General features: G+C 45.0%; 2 protein-coding genes across 47 annotated transcripts in view; both read right to left on the bottom strand.

Annotated features, from left to right (window-relative positions):
• CFAP53 (cilia and flagella associated protein 53) overlaps positions 1–7,572 on the bottom strand; it is a 24,512-nt gene extending 16,940 nt beyond the window's left edge. Inside the window, exons 1-3 of the mRNA XM_081149348.1 lie at positions 7,353–7,572; positions 2,499–2,728; positions 1,598–1,771 (exon numbers count right to left, since the gene is read on the bottom strand). Of these exons, the coding sequence (XP_081005474.1) occupies positions 1,598–1,771; positions 2,499–2,728; positions 7,353–7,421 (473 nt within the window). The 5' untranslated portion in view covers positions 7,422–7,572. The remainder of the gene's footprint in view (positions 1–1,597; positions 1,772–2,498; positions 2,729–7,352) is intronic.
• Positions 2,705–22,236, bottom strand: LOC308562864 (methyl-CpG-binding domain protein 1). Of its 46 annotated transcripts, none has more exons than XM_081149305.1 (18): positions 22,032–22,201; positions 20,536–20,670; positions 17,606–17,720; positions 17,341–17,507; positions 17,171–17,253; positions 16,959–16,999; positions 16,448–16,594; positions 16,225–16,353; positions 15,970–16,044; positions 15,724–15,840; positions 15,573–15,641; positions 14,807–14,974; positions 14,155–14,454; positions 13,927–14,061; positions 13,468–13,599; positions 13,320–13,381; positions 12,152–12,223; positions 2,705–2,728 (listed from the first exon to the last, which is right to left on the bottom strand). In XM_081149305.1, exons 2-17 carry the CDS (start codon positions 20,643–20,645, stop codon positions 12,184–12,186), a joined length of 1,890 nt encoding a protein of 629 aa, XP_081005431.1. In that variant the 5' UTR covers positions 20,646–20,670; positions 22,032–22,201; the 3' UTR covers positions 2,705–2,728; positions 12,152–12,183. The 46 variants fall into 46 exon arrangements, with proteins under 46 accessions (XP_081005431.1, XP_081005434.1, XP_081005452.1 ...); XM_081149306.1 differs by lacking the exon at positions 2,705–2,728 and adding an exon at positions 8,758–8,776; XM_081149314.1 differs by lacking the exon at positions 2,705–2,728 and adding an exon at positions 9,499–10,439 and having other exon boundaries at positions 13,927–14,016.

Raw genomic sequence — 22,236 nt, 5'->3', positions numbered from 1 at the left:
GTTAATATGTAAAATACAGGGATGGGCAAAAGTAGGCTTACAGTTCTTATGAAAATATATATAAGAATAAATAATACAAGAATAAAGTCGTGTATCCACAACTGTAAACCTACCCACCCGTGTATATAAGGAATTTATACAACTGAATAGCAAAAAACCCAAAATAATCCAATTAAAAATTGAACAAAGGTCCTGAATAGAAATTTTTTTTCCAAGAAGACATACAAAGAGCCAACAAGTGATGAAAAGGTATTCAACATCACTAATCACCTAAAAAATGCCAATCAAAACCACAATGAGATATCACCTCACACTGGTTAGGATGGCTGTTATCAAAATGACAAGGGATCACAAATGTTGGCAATAGAAAAAAGGAAACTTATACACTGTTGGTGGGAATGTAATTTGGAACAACCATTATGAAAAACAGTATGGAGGCTTTTCAAAAAATTAAAAATAAGCCCTGGCTGGTGTGGCTCAGTTGGTTGAGCATAGTCCCATGCACCAAAGGGCTGAGGGTTTGATTCCCAGTCAGGGCACATGCCCAGGTTGTGAGCACTGTCCCCAGTAGGGGACATGCAGGAGGCAGCCAATCGATGTTTCTCTCTCACATCAATGTTTCTTTTGTCTCTCTCCTTCTCCCCTCCCCTCTTTCTAAAAATTAATGAAAACATATCAAAAATAAAAATAAAAATACCATATGATCCAGCAATTCCACTTCTGGGTATATATCCAAAGGAAAAAAATTAGTATCTCCACTCCCATGTTTACTGCAATATAATTCACAATGACCAAGATATGGAAATAACCTAAGTGTCCACTGATGTATGAATGGATATATATGTATCATGGAATCTTTAAAAAAAATTTATTGATTGATTTTTAGAAAGACAGGGAGGGAGAGGGAGAAAGGGAGAGAGAGAAAGAGAGAGAAACATCGATTTGTTGTTCCACTTATTGATGCATTCATTGGTTGCTTCTTGTATTGTGTTGTGACTGGAGATTGGATCTGCAACCTTAGCATATTGGGACAATGCTCTAAACAACTGAGCTACTTGGCAAGGGCTATATGATGGATTATTAATCAGCATAAAAAAGAAAGAAATCCTGCCATTTGAGACAACATGAATAAACCTGGAGGACATTATATTAAGTGAAATAAACCAGACAGAGAAAAACAAATACTGTATGATCTCACTGAGCTGTGGAATCTAAAAAAAAATTTTTTTTAAGTTGATCATATAGAAACAGAGATTAGAATGCTGGTTCCCAGGGATGGGGGTAAGGGAAATGGAGAGAGATAAAGAACACAAACTTTCAGTTATAAGATGAATGAGTAAGTTCTGGGATCTGCTGCACCATATGGTGACTACAGGTAGTAATACTGTATTGTATACTGGAAATTGGTTGGGAATAAACCATGTTAACACAAAACAAAACAAAAAACCGTCAGTGCCTGCATAATACGACGATGTGTATACAGTTACCAAAACTACTGTCTATACACTCCCCTAAGGCTACACTTCACTGGAAATTAGCCTTCCTAAATCTTTTCTAATACACAGATTCTGCATGTGTGTTTTTCTGACATCATTACCTGAATTGCTGGTCTAGCTTTTCAGCCACAAAATCCTGTCTCTCTTTTTCTTTCTTCTCCTTTAATAATCGGGTTTTATCTTTCATTCTATCTTTTTTTTCCTCAACTGTTTCTTCTTTCAATTGCATTTCAGTAAAATACTCATTTTCTTCTGATGCTAAAAGTTCACGGAGCCTGAAACAAAATGACAAAAAATAATAATAATAATAATTAAAACTGTGATAACCCACACACCATTTTACTGATTTCTGTTTAATTTTATTTCAGAAGTAAATATTTAACCATAAATACGGTAAAAAGGAAAAGATCATTGCAGTCTTCCATAAAATAAAACTAGTTGTCATTTAAAGCAATAAAGAGACTGATCTGTGCCATATTTTATTTGATCACATACAGATGAGATATGCAATGCATATCTTCCACAAAAGAACAAATGAGCAGCCCAACCGCTGTTGCTCAGTGGTCAAACATCGACCTATGATCCAGGAGATTTCGGTTCGATTCCCAGTCAGAGCACATGCCTGGGTTGCGGTCTGGATACCCAGTAGGGCACAGCTGAAGGAGGCAGCTGATCAATGACTTTCATTGATATTGATGTTTCTATCTCTCTCTTTCCTTCTCCCTTTCTCTCTCTGAAATCAATAAAGACATTTTTTTAAAAAAGAAAAAATGAGATTTTAATTAAAGTAAAATACAAAACAATTATTTTTTTGCAATCATGATAATGTAGGTAATTACAAGTAAAAATATAAATAAGCAATAGTTACTGATTTGGCAAGAATATGAATATCTTGACCATGATTTTTAGTATAAAATCCACTTGATTTTTTTGACTGGTCAGTCTCAGGTTGTCGTTTTAGGACTATTTCACAGTCTGGGTCATCAGGTTTGTGAGCCTTACTTATTTCGTCTTTCTTCAGTGTTGGTGATAAACCCTTGCATGGCATCCTTGGTTCTTGCTTTCACAAGGCTATCCACAAATTTGCGGTCATTATGCTGGTACCAGTCAGCTTTCAAGCGATCCCTCTCTATTGACTTAATGGAATCCAAAATAGCATGATGTTTCTGATGTTCACGTAAGATTCTTTCCAGTTTTTGCTCAGCCCTTTGGCCTTTGGGAGGCTTGGGTCTCTGAAAACAAATAACAACTATCACTTTTGATAGATCCAAAATCAATAGCATATTTTCAGTTATCATGACCTCCAACAATACTCATACTAAATAAAACTTGGTACTATATAAGTTTAAGTGGCTAAGGTGTAATTTGTTTGATTCTTTAAACCTATACCTAAGATGTCATCAAATTAGTCTCAAATATTTCTCAAGTGCTGTTTAAGTAAAAGTTCATGGAATTATAAAGTAAAATACTTGAATGGGACTCTAGAGATTATCTAGTCACATCAGAGATATTAAGTGATTTGCCCAAGGTGCTTCAAATAGTTACAGCAGACCTGGATAGAACAAGAATTAGAAGTCTTCCAACTCCTGACCTTGATCTTGCTACTCAGTATCCCACTGTTTTTCAGGAGCAGACAATATAGTTACCACCATCAAAATACTTTCAATTAAAAGAGACTACTATCTAGCCCTGGCCAGGTACCTCATGGTTAGAGCAACATCCCAATATGCTGAGGTTGCAGGTTTGATCTCCAGTCAGGAGCTATAGCAACCAAAGAATGCAAAAATAAATGAAACAATTCTCTTTCCCTCCTTCCCTCTCTCCCTTCCTCTCTCTCAAAAATCAATTTTTAAAATTTTATTAAAAGAGGGTACTGGCTACTATCTAAGTACAGTGGGCCCTTCAATAAAACAAGTTAGGGGCACCCACCCCCAGTCAAAAATCCACATATAACTTTTGACTCCCCCAAAACTTAAATTGTTCCTTGGTATCCACAGAGGATTGGTTCCAGGACCCACCCCTCCCATACCAAAATCTTTAAATGCTAGTCCCCTATAAAAAATATAAAAAATAGCCCGGCCGGGCGTGGCTCAGCAGTTAAGCGTTGACCTAGGATCCAAGCGATCAGGGTTCGATTCCCAGTCAGGGTACATGCCCGGGTTGCGGGCTGCAGCCAATCAATGACTCTCTCATCATTGATGTTTCTAGCTCTCTCTCTCCCTCTCCTTCCCTCTCTCTGAAATCAATAAAGATATATTTAAAAATATATATATATATAAAATAAGGTAGATCAATGCATACAGTCAGCTCTTTGCATCTCTGGACTCCCAATATGAATCAAAAATAGTACAGGTATTTATTGAAAAAAAATCCATGTATGAGTGGACCTACAGTTCAAATCCATGTTGTTCAAGGGTCAACTGTATATAGGATGTATATAAAATGAGTTGTGAGAAAGAAGAAAAGAAGAAAAGAAGAAAGGGAGGGAGAGAGGAGGAAAGGAAGGAAAAGTAAAACAGGAAAGCAAAACTGGTGGTAGAACTTTATTTCTATTTCTATTGTGCCCAGAAGTTTAATGCAAGGGCTGTGCTCCTGACATTTTGGGTAACTTGAATTTCTGTAAATATGTTCACTTTACAAACATCCACTAAAAAGCTGGAAATGCATGCACCATTTTGAATACATATTAATACATTTAATAAAATCACATGGACTATATATTTTTCAATTCTGTATTCCTAGTATTGAACATAATGCCTACCGCTTTCAGGTTCTCAATATGAAGGAAAGACAGAAAGAAAAGACAATGTTTCTGGGTAGGCTTGATAACAATTTCCGCTCCTTCTAGGGCCACCATTAAATCCATGGTCTTGAGCTTTGTATTTCCAGCCAGTTTTATCAAATCAACCTTATGTGAATCATGAGAATCTGGGGTGCTGATTCACAGTAACAAAACTCTTAACTCATATGGCAGAGTCAACCTGATCATTTACACTTAGAACATCATTGTCAGAATTACCAAAATATAGGGTTGAGTCTTGGTAAAAGAGTCTCCTGGAGGAAGAAAATCAACATCTGGAGACAGCTTGATGAAAAGATTAAGGGTTCAGGGTACACATAAGGTGCTACCTAGATTTAGCTGAACAAGATAAGGCAGGGCTGAGATGAGTTGGAGACAGAACATGATACTGGGGGGTTATAACACGGGAAGTAGCTAATCCATATCAGAATTATTTAGAGTCTGGAGCCAGTTAACAAATTACTGTTCCCTAATATATAAGGCATTTTGCAAAAGCAGATTCAGTGACAACAAAACAGAGCAGGGTCAAGACTGCACCTTGGACAGGATACACATAGGAAGTCAAGTTCCCAGAAGACATACATACGGGCTAAGAACAGGAACCAAGCACCAAGGTCATCAGGAATCAATTGTCTTGAGTTATCCGGGCAAGAATCAGGCTCTGAGGTACATTTTGACTGAAGAGGGGAATGGGGTTAGAGGGTGGTGAGAAGAAGCCTGAGCAGTAGCCAGGGGGTCAGGAAGTCCTTTAAGGCTTGGGGCATCCTATGCAGGACTCTGGAGTCAGGAAGGACCTATTGTCTGGGTGAATAAGGTATGACCTGGAGTTCTCTAACAAGATGATGCCAATCCATGCACAGTCTTGTCATTAGTTAAAACTGGCACTGTTTAACAGAAATACAAGCTGCATTTAAAAAAGTAGAAAGAGGCCCAGCCAGTGTGGCTCAATGGTGTCAACCCATGAACCAGGAGATCAGGGTTCAATCCCCAGTAGGGGGCGTGCAGGAAGCAGCCGATCAATGACTCTCTCATCATTGATGTTTCTATCTCTCTCCCTCTCCCTTCCTCTCTCTGAAATCAATAAAAAAATAAAAACAAATAAATAAATAATAAATATTTTTTTAAAAAAGATTTTTTATAAAAGTAAAAAGACACTTGAAACTAATACAAAATAATATTGAATGTAAACTATAATTGAAAAAATAAAATTAAAAGTAAAAAGTAAAAAGAAACAAGGGAAATTAATTTTAATAGTATATTTTTATTTAACCAATATATCCAAAATATTATCATCTCAACATGTGACTATAGGCATATTTCAAGTGTTCAAAAGCCATGTGTGCACATTGGGTTCTAAACCATGCTAAAGGCAGGAGAACACAGAATTTTGTAACTACCTTGTATTTTCAAGGTCACTGAAGGCTTTTGTTACTGTAACATCTCACATTATAGTTTCTAGCATTACAGTTTACAGCTTAAAGAACAATGTCTTATATCCTAGGTTTGATTCTGGCCTCTACCTCTCTACCCGTGATCAAAATAAATGTCCTCCTAAAAAACTATTTTGAGAAGTAAATAACTGGATTCCTAGGAGGCACTCACCAAATAGTGGCTCATTTCGCTTTTCCATTACTTCAGACATTACATCTCTTATTGCTTTTTTCTGGTGGAGTTGTTTAGCATCCAAGTCTCAGCTCTGATGGCTTTTACTCTTCTCCCTCCACAACTCTGCAACCTCTAACATCCACATTTCTTATCACACTCTGACATCTGAGATGCACCGACTCTCATCATTTCCTTTTTATTTTTCTATAAGCTCAAAGCATTAAATATGTTTGCTTCTTTGGTTTGGTGGTAATTTGGTGGAACAGAAATCCTTACTGGTTCCCAGAAAAAGTAATGGCACATGACCAATGGGCACCAGGCCCTGAGTTCCGTGTTCTGATATCAAACCCAAAGTAGGTAAGTTTCCGTCCCTCATGAAGTATCTGTAATTATTTACCTTGAACCCTATAGTCTGCAAAAACTCAGTGTACTGACTTCCAGACCAAATCCTATAGTCCTTGGACTTAGAAAAAAGGGAACAGGTCTATAAATTGACTGATAATTGCTATGTGCACCATGGAACATAAAACTGTATCATTCATTATCCCTGATCTTTCTTTCATAAAGTGTCATCACAGACTATAGCATATCATTATCTACTGTTAACCTTTAATGATTTTATGAATGAGCAAGTTGTTTCTGCTATTAGGTAATAAGCAACTTGAAGGCAAGGATCAGACTTCTATTGAAGGGTAAACCTCCCAGGGTCATTGTATTCACACCTGTATCTCCCACAGTGCTGTGCATGCAGCAGGATCCTTATAACTGCCTAATTACACATGGAAGTTTTCAAGCCTGTTAAAATACCAGTGCATGCACCAAGTGCCTGGGGTTCTGAGAAGCAGCCATCAAATTCTGCAGCAGGCAGCATTCCCCCAGCTTCCTATGACCACCCCAGCCTTCCAGGCAACAAACTGTCCTATTTCCATTTGGGCCTGCAGGGACACTTCTGTTACAGTTGAGTTCACACAGGAAGGGCTCTATAACCACTCACAAACCCTCACAGCCCAACACCCCTTCCACAGACAATTCTCCTAGGGGTGTAGGACCAGACCAAGATCACACAGCCAAATCACCGCCAGCCTAGACCTGATTTCCTGCTGCCTGGCCCACCGCCCTTCCCGTGACACACACTCCACACATTTCAAGGGACAACCTCCTTCTGGTGTCTTGGAGGCTGGAAACCCTCAAGATCCCAACTAGTGATTCGCCAAATACAGAATCTAAATATCGTAACTGACGCGGGGTGGGGGTGGGGGTGGGGGAGTATGGGAGTTGGAAGGGACGGCATACGGAAGAGAAATTATCCTTCCTTTCAAAATTCAACCCCGTCGTATCCGGCACCTGTTCCCCTTGAGGGAGCCCCAGCTAGAGGCCAGGTTGGGCTCAGCTAGGCTAGAGTGCGCGAGGATGCAGAAAGCGGTAGAGACCCGCACACATCCCGTGCTTACCACAATCACCACTTTGGGAGTGGGGCCCTTAACCTCCCGCTGTACGATGCCAAACCTCTGGCTGTACATTTTCGAGTCCCCTCAGGATGGGGGCGGCGTCCGCCCCGTTTCCCTAACGGTGGAGACCTGCAGAACCAGCTTCCCAGACCCGGATGTCTGGTTGCCATGGTGAGCCTCGCGGGGCAACAGGCAGGTGGGTAGGACGGAAGTTGGTCTCGTCACCATGGTGACCGAAGACGCCGGCACCCGACACTTCCTCTGGGAGCGGAGGAGCTGAGTCTGCGCGGACCTCACCACGCCCTGGTCAGGTCTCCTGCGGACCTCGCCCTCTTCCTCTAGGGTTCATCAGAACAGCAGAAAAAAGCATCCTTTACCCGAAGTGAAGTCGAAGATATAATAACATTCCATTTGGCCTTGGCTATTTATATCCTGTAATCAGTCTAAAAGCACGAGAAAGGTTAGTGGGCATTTTGTGGGAAGGTTATTAAATTTTGTGGCCACCCCTAGGTTAATCTTGGTAATGTAAATCATCACAAGTCCACCTTTTGTATTTTTGTAGTTCTTTACAGTAATTTGCAAGGTATTTTCACACGTAAAATGTTTGAGCCTCACAAATATCTCATAGGTTAATGGAACAGCAGGTATTGTCCTCATTTTACAGTAAAGACAAGGCTGAGAGAGCCTGCCTTGTCAGCCTACCCAACCAGTGATGATAAACCTATTAATAAAATCTTATTGCACTGGGCAGAAACCAGGCTTTAGACTTAGGGTACTCTGGGGTGGGGGGGTGCAGACCAGTTGGGCTGGCAGTGCAATGATATGAATGGCTGGGCACAATAAAAACCAAGAGTCTGAGTCAAGGGTCACATTGGACCAAAGTCAGGATGTGTGGATCAGAAGTGCAGGTAATCAGGCCCTGAGAATCCGGATCCCAGGGAAGCTGGGAGGGGCCCTCTGCACAGGTGGAGACCACTACTGTATTTCCAGCCAAAAGCAAGGTGGTAGTTAATATCTTAAAGCCAGTTAAGAATTACACTTTGCTACTCTCATTCTAAAGTGGGGGCGAACATAGAACACTAGAATACATAGAGCACAGAAAAAAATCAGTGCCTAGTCAGTCACTGTCATGTAACAATAACGAAAGCACAACTATTGTGCATACCATCTTAAGGCCACAATTTACTGTAAATTAACATTCCTTAATCATTTGTAATCCACCCACTTCGGATTTTGTATATGGTATGTTTCTAGATTTGGATTCCATTTCCTGAATTGCTGGTTCAGCTTTTCAGCCACAAAATAATGTTTCTTCTTTTTAAATTAATCTTTTAAAATAATTTTGTCTTTTCTCTCCTATAATGCTTCTTCTTTCAATTGCAGTTCAGTAAAATACTCATTTTCATTTACTGCTAAGTTTATGTAGCCTGAAACAAACAAAGAAAGAAATAAATTAGATGGTCATCTCGGTTCCCTGGACCGAGTCCTGAGGGCGCGAGCTAGTCCCATAGGTGCCTAGCCCACCGGCTGATCTCCGGAAACCATGCCCTTGGAGAGGGAGGGAATGAAAACATTCTCGGCCAGGCGCAGGCATTTGGGAAAATCTGCGAAGATTCAGGGGCGCCTGTAGGACACCCCCGAGGTCGTAAAGCCCGGAGGGCCCCATCTAAATGAGTTTCGGCGACTGGGGGAAGCTGCCCCTGGGCGACACCAGGCTGCCCTCGAATGTCCCCAGCGTTGATCCTGAGTTCGTGCTGCATGCTCACCGTAGGCAGCCCTGTAATTTAACTCCGGTTGGGTTTTGCCTGTTTCACCACTATGTGAGGCAGGGGAATCGATTTCCCTTCAGCAAGCAGATGCCACGCCCCTGGCCCGCCCAGACCAGACCAGTGGTGAGGGGCTGAGTTCCTCTAGCCCAGGTGGGATGACCGAGGTCCCGGCGCCCCCTGGCGGGTCTATTCCAAGTGGAAGCGCTGGGCTTGGCGCCTGGCGCGGTGAGCTTGGGCATTCAGCCAACCAAAGCCAAACCCCCACGGAGGCCTAAGAGAAGTGATTTGCCACCCACTGTCCCACAGTCAACACTGTTACCATCATCAAGACATTCCCAGGAGATACACTAAATATATGAATCAGTAAATGGGACAATAAAAATATTTAAAAATAATTTTAAAATAGAACAGTTTAGAGACAGAAACTATATTATTACCAATTCCTATTGTGCCCCAACAAGGTTCATACAAGGGCTATCCTCTTGATAGTTTTCTGAATTCTATATTTTCACCATTAAATTCCATGAAAGTTGGAAATCCATTCACCATTTGCAATACATATTGATGTATTTAATAAAATTGCATGGACCATGTCTTTTTCATTCCTGTACCCCAGTATTAAGTTCAGTGCCTACCACGGGCCAGGTTCTCAATACTTGTAGCAAAGAGCCGAGACCCACATTTCTACTGGGTGGGTTTGACGCAATTTCTGTATTGCTGGGGTCACCATGAAACCCATGGTCTTCCTCCGCTTTGCATTTCCAGCAATGTAGCTTTATCAACTTATCCTCAGGTGAGTAGTGAGACCCTTTGGAGCTGATTCATGACAGGGTGGCTTTGTGATATGTCACCTTGACTAGTCTAGGTTTCCCAGAACTCCCTTCCCCATATGCTTCCGGTTAGAATGGGCCACAAGAAACATTTTATGTGCTAACTGGAGGGCAGAAGTGAAACAGCAGCATATTGTTTTTACACTTTGAAGGTTGGTGCAGGGGCACCAGGCACTGTTGCAGTTCAGATGTTGTCATTTATTTGCTGGCTGGCCTCCAAGGTGTGGAGCCAGGTCTGCAGCTGCTCCACCTTCCCCAGGATCTTCCTTCAGCTTCTCAAATTGCTAGGCCCGATGCATATTTAACTCTGTGATGAAGGGCACCAGCTTCTTCTGCAGGACACCCACATCATCGAAGTTGGAGGTGGTGAGAGAATGACATAGGTTCCAGGCCATCTGCGGGGGGTCCAGCTTGTGCTTGTGGGCGCCAATGTGTCCTCGGTCTCCCACACTTTATATCCATCTTCCCTTCCCGATTGCCTGCCCTGCAGACTTCAAGCTCCAGCATTAGATGCAAAGATAACAGCCTTACAGAGACTGTTTAACCAGCTCCCACAATTGCATATGGTCAAATCCCTATAATAAATCCCTTAAAGTAGTAAACATATATATACATATATACATATATATAAATATACATACATACATATATATAAAATCTTTATACTAGTGGTGCTGCTTTTCTGATTGTACCCTGATACACATGGTAACCAAATTCTTATTTCATCAGTCAGAATACCAATCAAATAAATTTCACATAGGATATCATTGTCAAAACTATCAGACTACGGTTGGGTGGTTAGATCCTGGGGGGAGCAAAACAATAGCAGAAAATTATCCAGTTGACTCTGGCTGAAGTAGGTAGGATGAGGCAAAGAAAGGGGCATAGGAGGGTGGCATAGGGCTGTATCATGAATTACAGCAAGGAAATAGCTAATCTACATATGAATTATCTAAAGTTGCCAGGCTAGGACTAGAATAAGGCGAGGGAAGCACATAAGCTACAAAATTTAAGGGGGCACACTCAGTCTTGGCCTTGTAAAGCTGGCTGAGTAATGAACTTCATGTCTAATCACTTTTAGCACTATGCAAAGTATTGGAAAGTGAGGCAGGGCTGAGCCAAGACTGGCCCTTTGACAGGACTCAAAGCAGGAACTCATATTACTAGAAGACACGGGCTGAGAGCAGAAACCACGCAAAAATGTCAAGGGGCAGGGGACACAAGTTGTTAAGAAAGATGAGCCAGGCTGGCAGCTCTACTTCCAAAGACTGCTTTGGCTGAGGAGGAGTGAAGGAAATAAGCAAAACGGACAGGAGCCAGTGGGGAAGGATACCCTTTAGGGTTTGAGGAATCCCATGCAACACCAGTGATCTGGAAAGAATCCAGTCTCTGGATGCACAGATGCTCTAACAAGGTGACCCCATCCACACTGCCTTGCCACTCCCTAAACCATGCCAGAGACAGCAGTGTAAGGGATTTGTTACAATGCTTAATCTATCTTGTTTTCAGAGTCACTGGAAACTTGTTACTATATTATTACACATTATTGAACTCAGGATTACAGTTTACAGGTTAGTGGCTTAAAGAACAAAATTTTACAACCTAGTTTGATTCTAGGTTCTAACAATACTAGCTGTTTGACAAGTTATTTAATTTCTGAGTCTGTTTTTCCATCTGTTAAAATGGGCAAAATCAATGTCTTCCTAAAAAGACTGTTCTGAGAAACGAACTGGATCCATAAGGAAGAACTCACCAAATTGCAGTTCCTTTCCTTATTTATTCACATTACATTTTCGATTGCTGTCTCCCTGAGGAAATGTTTAGAGACACTGCCAGGTCTCACCCAGAAGCCATTTAATATTACTTATGAAGATGGCTTGTTTAGCTTGTTTTATGGTGGCTCTAATTCTACCCCCCAGCCCCAAACCCAGCTCCTCCACCCCTAATATTCAAACTTCTTATCATGCTCAGCCTTCTGGGATTTGCACCATTTGGAGCAGATGCACCAACTTTCTACTCTTTCTCTTCCTTTCTTCCTTACTTCCTCTATAACAAAGGACTGAACAGGCCTGCTCCTCTGGTTTGGTGGTAGGTTTTTCCAGTTCCCACTGATTTTCCTACACAAGCCCTGGCAATCGCTTTATGGTCCAGCCTCTGGACCTTTATGGTGTTGTCTCTCATAAAGCCGGTCCGTAAATTTCACCTTGAATCCTACAGTCTGCAGAAGCCTCCAGTCTACTGCTTTCTAGTTCCAGGTTTTTTAAGGTCCTTGGACCTAGAGAAGAGGGAGCAGGTCTGTATGTTGAATGAGGTTTGCTATGTACAAAATGGAGCATCACAAAACCATTTCCTACTATTCTGTGTTGGCCATCCACTTCCCCTTAATTAGTCTTTCTCTCTGCTCTCTTCTAAAATCTTCCATTACAAACATAACACATCATTACCTTCTCTGTTTTATGTAATGATTTCATGCACTGGGAAACTGTTTCCCCAGTTAGATTTTAAGCTCCCTGAAGGTTAGAATCCTGTCTCCTGAAGGATAAGCCTTCCACGGTCATTGTATCTTACTGCTGTATCTCTCGCACTGAAGTGTATCCAGCAGGGACTCAATCAGTAGTTCTGTAATTGCCCAAGGGCAGATGGAAGGGTTTTTGGCCTGCAGAACTAGTTTGTAAGAACAAAGGTATCCAGGTGCTGAGGCCAATAGTTTATGTTGCCTGTGTCTAGGGCTGTGTGTGGAGCCTGTCAACATTCTGCAGGAAGTAGCATTTCCTGTGTTCCCACTATCCCAGTCCTTAGAGGCACCTATCCTTCATCCTGTTGCCAGGCCTGCAAGGACAGTTCTGCACAGCAGATGAAACTGTTAACCTCAACAGACCCAGGAAAGGCTCAAGAAACATAGCCTAACCCCCTCCAGAGGATGCCCCAGGAGGTGCAAGACTAGTCCAAGATCACAGTTGCGTGTGGACCCTGATCTCCTGCCCACCCACCACTACCCTGCCCACCTGGTCATCTCTTGGAGACTCTAAAGGCATTGAAGACCCCAAATGATGATTCTCTGAGTAAAATTTAAAGTCTGACTCCTGCTGGTTTTTCTTAGGGACCACGCTTTCCTTTCCTTTTTCTTTCTAATGTCATCATAGAGCACCAAGTCATCTCCCTTGACCCACCCCATCAATGAGACCTGACCTGCACCTCTGGAAATCTCTAAGGGCCTACATATACCTCCTCATTGATCATGATCAATGCAGTGGTGTGGGGCCTTTACCTCCCACTGCATCATGCCAAAATATTGGCTGCACTTTCAAAACTCAAGGCCCACATCTGACCAGAACCCAACCCATCCCCACCCCTCACTATACGGGGCACACCTTGGCAACCAGACTGCTGTGTCCCGAAGGCGGGTTCCACCCAGGCTGAAAATCTCCGTGATCTGGGGAAGAATTAATATCATGGGTCAACATAGCTGGTGGGGTTTAAGCTGGGTCAGGGCAGGGTGTGGTGTTCCCCAGCACTGACCACTGGCGTGCCAGCCCCTCCTGCCTCCTCCTCTGGGGCCGAATCAGAGGCTGAGTCATCCTTGCTCTTCTCCTTGTCCTCCTCAGGGTCAGGTGGTTCTTGCTTCACAAGTGGCAGGCCTGAGTCTACTGCCTGGGAGAGGTGGGAAACGGGCGACAGTCAGAAAGGCACAGTTGGCCTGAGGAAAGAGTCTCTATCAGCCAACCTGTCACTGTGCTGACAAATTCCACTTCTATCACACTTCAGCACAGAAAAACCATCTGTCTACAAACCTTTCCCATTCCTCAAAGATTTCCATTTTTGTTAGCTGGGCAGCAAAGCAGGCAAAGCTAGTTGCCTGGGGAAGGCAGGGTAATTCTGTGGAAAAGCTGCAATCAGCACACCTATTGCTCTGCTCAAAGAACCACCATCATGGCTCACCATCACTCTGCTCACAGATCACCCATCACTGACCCCCACCTTGCTGGGGCAGCCAGGCGGCGATACAGAAGTCAGGATGGCTGTACCCGGTGTCCAGTCTTCCTGGGCATCCGCCTTCTCTTGCTTCACCTGGGGTAAGACCACAACCCAACTCAGGCCAGGGCACTGGGCCTCCTGTGTGAAGGAGGATTGCAGCAGACTTGGTCCCAGCTTCCTGGAACGGGGCTGGATAGGGTTGGGAAGGGCACAGTAAGGTGGGGCCCTCACCTGCAACCGGGGTTCTGTAGAAGCTGGTGAAGGGCCAGGCACCTGCACAGGACTGCTTGCACCCTCCCGTAAGAACACAAGGTCAGTGCCAGGCGGGGGCAACACAAAGCCACTGCCTGTTTCCTGCTTCATTGGAGTCTGGGTATGGTCTGGTCGGGCTGTGGGTGTGCCCAAGGGGGGCTTCAAGGTATGGCCCAGACGGGGCCGTCGAGTCGATCCAGGCCTCTTTCGACGAGGGTAAGGTGGGGGCGACCCTGCCCCATCCTCGGAACCTGCCCAGACACTTGGCAGCAGGCGCTTCTGTGAGGAAAGGTAGGATGTTATGGCCACCTGATGCAGTGACCTGACCATACCACCCTGCCCTCAACAACATGCCTGCTGATCCCATTAGTACCAGCAGAGAATCTGCTTTCATATAGGCCCCTTATCACTGAGCCTGCTACTCTCGTTGCCAATGCCACCTGGATTCCTCATTTACCCTGGCATGGTATCTGCTATTCCTTGACCAAACCCACTGCCCCACCCACCCCTCTGAAGCTGCAAGACCCATCTGGCCTGCCCCACCCACATACCAGGTCTGTCCACCACTCCCAGGCACTGGGGGACCTGGCCCAACCTATCCTGTCCACCTAACCCTTCCTGCCCCACCCACCATGGCAAATTGCAGGCATTGGCGCCAACGACACTTCTGGCGCTTCTGGTTGCTGCCCCCGAATTTGGGCTTGTCACAGCAGAAGTCACAGTGGCCACAGTCCATCCGCCGCAGGCAGGCTGCACAGGCCCCACACTTTCGGTTCTGCCGGCGGTTTGTGTAAGGTTGCTGGGAGACAGAGGGAATAGGGGAGCTGTCACTAGGACTATTACAGTACTGTTCCTGTTGCTCCTCCACTAGCCCCATGGGAGGGAACTGGATGCACAGTAGTCTTAGCCTGACTCCCACTAGTCACATGTCAGTATTTGCTGGTCCGACATCAGGCACTATCACTGTACCAAATACCTCTCGATACTATTAGCATTGTGGCTGCTCCAACACAGTATCCATTACTCTATCTGCTAGTCCCCTACTAGCTACCAAGACAACATCTTTGACCTCCCCACCTCCAACAGGATTTTGCTGACCCTCTATTAGCACCTATCACCACAGCTGCTACATCTACTCACAGTGTAAACTCTGGTCACCATGTCAGCTTTTCTTCTTTCAGCCCAACCAGAATGTTGCTTCATATGACATTAGGTACTAGCACTGCAGCTGTTGATCTCATATTAGTCCCTCCCCCATTGTCTGCTCATCCCATAATAGTACCCATTACTGTGCCTTGCTATTCCCCTATTAAGCCCACTGCAGCATGTGCTTCTTTGGGCTTAACCAAGTGCCCTGGAAGAGTCTACGCTTGTCCAGGTAAGATGGGGCCACTCACTAGCTCGTCCTCGTCTATACAGTAATAGATGAACTCGGCAGGTGATGAGGGGCCCAGGGCTCTGGGGTGCTGCAGAGGCAAATGGGGTGGGGTCAAGGTAGATACTGGGTAAGATTAGGGTTGTGCCTTCCCCCGCCCTGTAGGGCCTCACCAGCTCTGGGGACTCTGGAGGCCGTGATGGGGGAAGCGGAGGCAGTGGCTGGGTTCGGGGGCGCCGCCTGGCAGCCTTCTTGGAGTCGCAGCCTCCTCTGCGGCGGCTACGCTTACCCTAGGAGAAAGCCGAAAAAGTAGTTTAGTTTAGGGTTGGTGGCACCAGGCAGACACAGGACCCTCCCCACCAAGGAGTGCAGAAAGCATGCACGGGACAGATAGGTAGTGTGTGGAATGGGGCACTCACAGCAGGGGGAGCCACAGCTAGGGGAGGGCGTCGTTGACATCGCTGATGGTGGCGACGCAGGCGGTGGGCAAGATGCTGGCAGACAGGGACAGGTAGGTGGGGCCAGGGAGGTGACAGTAGCGTGAAGGAGAAAAGAAGACATGAGGTGGGCAAGGCCAGGTTGGGAGAAAGCAGCAGCAGCAGCAAGTTTAATAGCAGAATGAGCTCTGCCCCAGCCCTGGCCCCACCAGCACCGGCCCCTCCAGCCTGACTCACTCGTAGGCAGCGCCGCTGGACGCACCTCCACTGGCGCCTGAGACCAGGGCGGGGAGGGCGAAGGCAGACTCGGCAACGGCCACAGTCCTCTCGGGTCTGACAGCCCCGGCAAACTCCACACCCTCGGCTCTGTTGGGGGGCCAGAGGCATGATGCACGGGGCCAGGGCTATGAGGGCCAGGGGCTAGGGTTAGCCTTGGGCCCACCCCACCTGCCCAACTCACCTTTTCCACAATCCGGAGGCACCGTCTCTGTTCACACTTGCAGAACAGCCCCGAGGCCACATCATGGGGCAGCTGCAGAAGGCAGGTAGAACAAGCCCCGCAGTCTTCGGTTACCCGGCAGGCTGCACACTCTCCGCAGCCCACACGCTGCCAGGAAAGGGTGGGGCAAGGTCACAGGCCCAAGCAGAGTGACTCCAGAAGAACTGCCCCTCAAGTGTCTGCTGACCCTATATTAGCTCCTATTACCATGTCTGCTGGTCCCCCATTTGCTTCATTACTATAACTGATAATTACTGATTAGCCAACATCATCGAGGCCATCACAATGTCTACCTCCACCATTGTGTCTACTAACACTCCTTTAACTCCCATTACAGTCTGGTGACTATGGCTAGCTCCCAAAAAATAACCCTGACATCCTGTGGAACCATCACCATTCCTTCAGACCTTCCACTAGCACCTATCACATCTTGCTCCCACCACACACTTGTGATGAGACAGGTTGTGCTTACCTTAAACTTCCTCTGCTCCCGGTTGAAAGCAATTCTCTGCGCTGGGGGGAAGGCGATTTAAGAGAAGTGGAAAGAGAGCATCAGATATCTGACCTCATCCAATGCCTTTGCCCTGACATTCACCATTCAACTTCTAGCCTGACACTGGTGTCCTAGCCTGACACCAGACCTATTCTAGCCCCTATCTCCCAGTGTCCTAGGGAGCCACTCACCTCGGCAGTCTTTGCACAATGTCTTGAGCCGCTGCCTTCCGGTACCATCCCCTGAGAAGCTGATCCCACAGTTCTCACAGTACCTGAGACAGGAAACATGAGTGTGGAGCCCTTAGTGCACCCCCAACCACAACCCTCACCCACTCATTTCACTTTAGGTTAACACTCACCCAGGCCCAGGGAGAGAAGCAGGGGCTGTGTCAGCATCAGCCTTGGTTTCACCCCCTGGGGCCTCCTTTCTGACCTCAACCCTCTGGGATCCAACCTGACATTTCCGAGCTTTAACTGGCTTCGAAGGCTTCTTCCGCTTCCTGCTGGGGAGAGCCAAGGATTGGGCCTAGAGATAAGAGCAAGGGCAGGAAGAATGTAGGTTAGTGAGTGGGTGCTAGGTGGCTCAGCCACCCCTGTGTCTGGATACCCCACATTGTGTAGTACCTTGGGGGCTGGATAGCAAAGGATGCCTTGTTTGAAGTCGAAGAGGGTGAGGTCGCACGAAGGGCCCAGGTATCGGGTCAGCTCAACTTTGCTTCGGATCCTGTCTCCTGTAGGGCTGGAGGTGGGCCAGGAAGGGTTGGTACCCAGGTGGAGCCATTGCCACTCCACCCACACAACCCTCCCACTGGGCAGTGAACAGGCCTGCAGGGTTGGTGGAATACAGTAGGTAGCCTGGGATCTGCCTGACCAGGCCCTACCCCAACTTACTCTAAATAGCGAGAATATTAAAGGTGTATAAATACCAGCAAGTATACAAACATTAACAAATAACATAAATGCAAATGAATGTACATGTATTTATAATATATACTACTAGTAGTATTCTACGTAAGTGAATATAGACACAAATAGGAACACAAATACATTAAATAATGTAAATGTGTTAGCATTCCATACTAAATACATAAACAAGCAAATTTATGTAAGAAACAAATGTTTAGTCTGGCCAGTGTGGCTCAGTGGTTGAGCACTAACCCATGAACCAGAAAAGTCAAGGTTCGATTTCCAGTCAGGGCACACGCCTGGACTGCAGGCTTGATCCCCAGTAGGAGGCATGTCGGAGGCAGCTGATTGATGATTCTCTCTCATCACTGACGTTTCTATCTCTCTCCCCCTCTCCCTTCCTCTCTGAAATTAATAAAAACATATCAAAAAAAAAAAAGAAACAAACATTTTAAAACCTACATATATAGGGCTGGCCAGGTAGCTCAGTTGGTTAGAGCATTGTACCAAGGTTGCAGGTTCAATCTCTGGTGAGGGCATATACGAGAAGCAACCAATGAGTGAATGCATAAATAAGTGGAACAACAAACTGATGTCTCTCTCTAAAATCAATCAGTTAATAAAACATATATATACATATAAAAATGTACATACAAATACACATACAAATAGATGTGTAAACAAATAAATGCAACTACATAAAAATAAAGTGAAAGTAATTAATGTTAGATCACAATACTCCACAGGTCTCTTGCATTTCTGCATGTCTTGAAAGAAAGGCACAAACTGTCCTTATTAACTATCTTTTCAAGGATGTTTGTACAACAACCAACCTTGGAAGATAAGACAAAGGGTCTCCTTCTAGAGCAAAAGGAAAACATTCTTACTGTCCTAAACATTATAAAAAATTGGATTTCTTAAGCTCAGGGTTCCTTTCCTACAACTCAGTGCATGTGCACGTGCCAGTTAGCCCTCTTCATTTCACCATGTGGGAACTGGCATTCAGGGAATCACGCAAAAATTATGTCATTCTGGATACTGCTATTGCTATGAGTAATAAACTCTTTCATCTCCAACCCAGGAATCTCTTATCTCCTACCAGCATCCATAAAACTGTGACATACTCACTTGTTATCTTGACCTAATTAGGGTAAAATCTCTGATCCTTTATAATGCTTGATAACTGCACTTATATTTATAAATGTTGAAAGTTTTATACGTTATAAATATGTGAATACACAACTAAATAGAAATAAATGTAATTTTATTATATTCCTCCAGGAAAACAGCAACTTAGACAAAGTTCAGGAAAAGGGTAGAAAATATAGTAACTAGTATATCACTAATATATCTTAAATCCTTAAGTGTAAATTGTTTATAAACATGTATGTTTATGTATTACAGTCTAATTTCATTATTCATGGTAGTTGTGTTCAAGTCACCTTGAACACTGAATTAGTGAATATAGAACCACTGCTCCTAGTGGAACTACAAGTTAGGTTCCTACGAGCCTCTGGTCATAGTATTTTTGTAAACTGATTCTATGTAACCTTGTTTTACATGTGTTTCTGTTTAAAGACACTCTAGTTAATATACTCTTCTTACAAGTAATTAACTGTGTGGTCTTTGGTCTTTGAACGATGTAAAGCCAGGAGCTTCGGAGTCCATCTGCATTATGTAGGTTTCTCTGCCAATGTCCATGTAAAACAAGCCAGTCTCACCAGCATTGAAAATCTACTCTCCTACATACCTGTTTTCCCACATAACACTTTGCAGGTATTTTTAAAAATCTTCCACAGACTTCTAATCTTAAGAACTTGCCTTGCATGCAAATTTAACATTTTTCACAATGTATCAACCTCTTAAAACGTCTGAGATAGCGAGCACTAGCTGCAATAGGTTTAACATTTTCCTAAATCTGGGAAACATGACTGTCATTGTCCTTGGCTTTCAGCTTCATAATGCTGTCCACTACACTTTATTTTATTGGTCAGCATCTCATGGATCTACCAATTTATGTACAACTTTTTTGCCTTTTCCTTAGCTCCATCATGTACTATAGATATTACTTGAGCACTTTCTGGAGCAGCCTCACGTACAAATTGGCAAACTTCCTCCTCTTTTCTTAGATATACACTTTTGATTCACTGATACAGGACTCACAGCCAACAGCACTGCAACTCACACCTAAACGAAGTTTATTTAACATGTATTTTCTCCTAGGGTACATCACAGACTTTTTGCACTTAGAACACTAGATGATAGCACTTCAGCACTACGCTTGGGGACCATTACAAACAGCACAAAAATTTGAAAAACATGGTACTAAGTAGACCATGAAAAGGACTTGTTTATAGTACAAGTACTGAAATAAGGTTTTGTTCAACCTGGGAATATGTGCATCAAGTGACTTAAATTTTTTGCTGCTCTGTGCATGTCCACAAATGACCATGAAAGCACAGCTGAGTAATGACTCTGAAAGTGCAAATTTTAGTGAGCAGGCGAATTTGCAAATATGGAATCTGCAAATAATGATCACATGTATATGCATAATTTTAGCTCCACCCATAAATTTAATCACATCCCAATTTCACTCTGCCTAACCAGGCAAAGCCCTACCCTGGCTCTGCTCACAACCCAACCAGTACCTCTGGTAATAGGTGTCTGAACGTCCACAGGTGGCACCAGATTTGCGAAAAACCTCACGACGCTTCCAGCCAGGGCCCAGGGCTGGGCAGTCCAGCCACTCCTCAGCCATGAGCGCTACAGGAAGGAGCAGGGGCCTGCAACATGGAGGGGGCAATGGGAGAAATAGGCTGTAAAAGGGGACATGTTGTGCCCCAGGCCACACAAACCACTGATATCTACTAATATTTATCCAAAACCTGGGACTTGCCACAGGCAACTGGCCAATATAAGGAAGAGAAAACCCCCATTCCCACCACTTCTTCCCCGTCCTGGGCCCAGGAGCTTCACATTCCTCATCCTCTTCATCTGGTAGCCCCATTCCCAACTCAGGGATACTCATTCCTCACTTTCAGTGTCCTGATCACCTGTTTCCCCCATCCTTAGCCTGAAAGCCCATCAGGCTACTGCCAACCTAGGGATCTTTCATTCTTCCTCCTCATTTCTCCCTGTCCTTGGCCCAGGAGCTATTCTCTGTCTTTAATCTACTGCCCCCCTATTCCTCCCCTTTGTCACCTGAGACCTCCATACTCCCTATCCTCAGCTCCAGAGGCCCCCATTCCTCTTGTCCTCAGACTGTGGTCCCAGCACTATATGCCAGTGTTCTGATTCCCATTTGTTCCCCTCTTGACCCAGAAGTCCCCAATTTCTCTCTTTCAGTCTCTTTATCCTCCCATTCCTTCCCTGTCTGATGTCCTCTTATCCTGCTACCTCAGTGCTGCCTCAATTTCCCCTGTGTTCTTTACCAGAGTCCAACTCCTCCATAACCCTAACCTGAACTGCCCCTCATTTCTCCTGTTCCTCAGCCTGAAATCCTCCCCCTATTTTCCCCTCTCTGTCAGTGTTCTGAACCACAACTCCTCCCCAATCTCAGCCCTGGAACCTCCCTATTCCTCTTCTGCAGCTAAAAAGCTCTCTCACTCCTTCCCTTCAGCGTCCCCATCCTCCATTCCTCTCATCCGCCCGAAAGGCCCTGATTTCTCCCCTCAGCATTCTGAACCCCCATTCCTCTCTGTTCTTGTCCCAGGAACATGCCACCTCTAACTGTCAGCGTTTTGACACCCTATTTCTCCTCATCCTACAAAAGAGATCTCGTCCCGCCCTTTAAGCATCCCAACGCCCCCATTTCTCTCCGTCATCTGCCTGAGAGGTCCTCACTAATCCCCCTCAGGGTTCTGAACACCTATTTCTCTCTTCTTGAGAGGCCCCACTATCTCCTCTCAGCTTTCGGGTCCTCCTTCAATTCTTTAAGTCCTCGTCCAGAATCCCGACACCTCCACTGTCAGTGTTCTGAGCCCCATTCCTCTCCGTCCTCAGCCTAAATCTCCCTATTCCGTTCCTTCAATATTCCGACGCCGCCATTCCTCCCACTCGTCGGCCCAAGGGCCCTCTCCCTCAGCGTTCCGAGCCCCATCCTCCGCCTGATCGCTCTCCACTTCCACCCCTACGACTGTCTCACCAGCTCGGCACCGGCCCGGTAGCTTTCGCAGGTCTAGGTCCGCGGACCCATGACGAGGGTTCCCGCCTGTGACTCCCGCCTTGCCCAGCTCCTCTTCTTCCTCCTGTGCAGCCGCTTCAGCGGTAGCTGTCGCCGCCGCGGCCGTTCGTTGCGCTCGAAACCGGAAATCCGGGGCCCGCCCCCAGGGTTCCGCTACCAGAGAGAC

This window comes from Miniopterus schreibersii (assembly GCF_964146895.1).
Source record: "Miniopterus schreibersii genome assembly, chromosome: 10".
In the NCBI taxonomy this organism is placed as follows: Eukaryota; Metazoa; Chordata; class Mammalia; order Chiroptera; family Miniopteridae; genus Miniopterus; species Miniopterus schreibersii.
The sequence above is the reverse complement of the archived record's forward strand: the minus strand, read 5'-3'. Positions and strand labels throughout refer to the sequence as shown.

Coding starts and splice junctions, on each gene's coding strand:
- LOC308562864 (XM_081149300.1), bottom strand. CDS start 20,645: ATGGCTGAGGAGTGGCTGGACTGCCCAGCCCTGGGCCCTGGCTGGAAG. Junction 17,000..17,170: donor ATTGTGCAAAGACTGCCGAG/GTGAGTGGCTCC, acceptor CCTTCCCCCCAG/CGCAGAGAATTGCTTTCAAC. Junction 16,045..16,224: donor TCCAGCGGCGCTGCCTACGA/GTGAGTCAGGCT, acceptor CCTGTCTGCCAG/CATCTTGCCCACCGCCTGCG.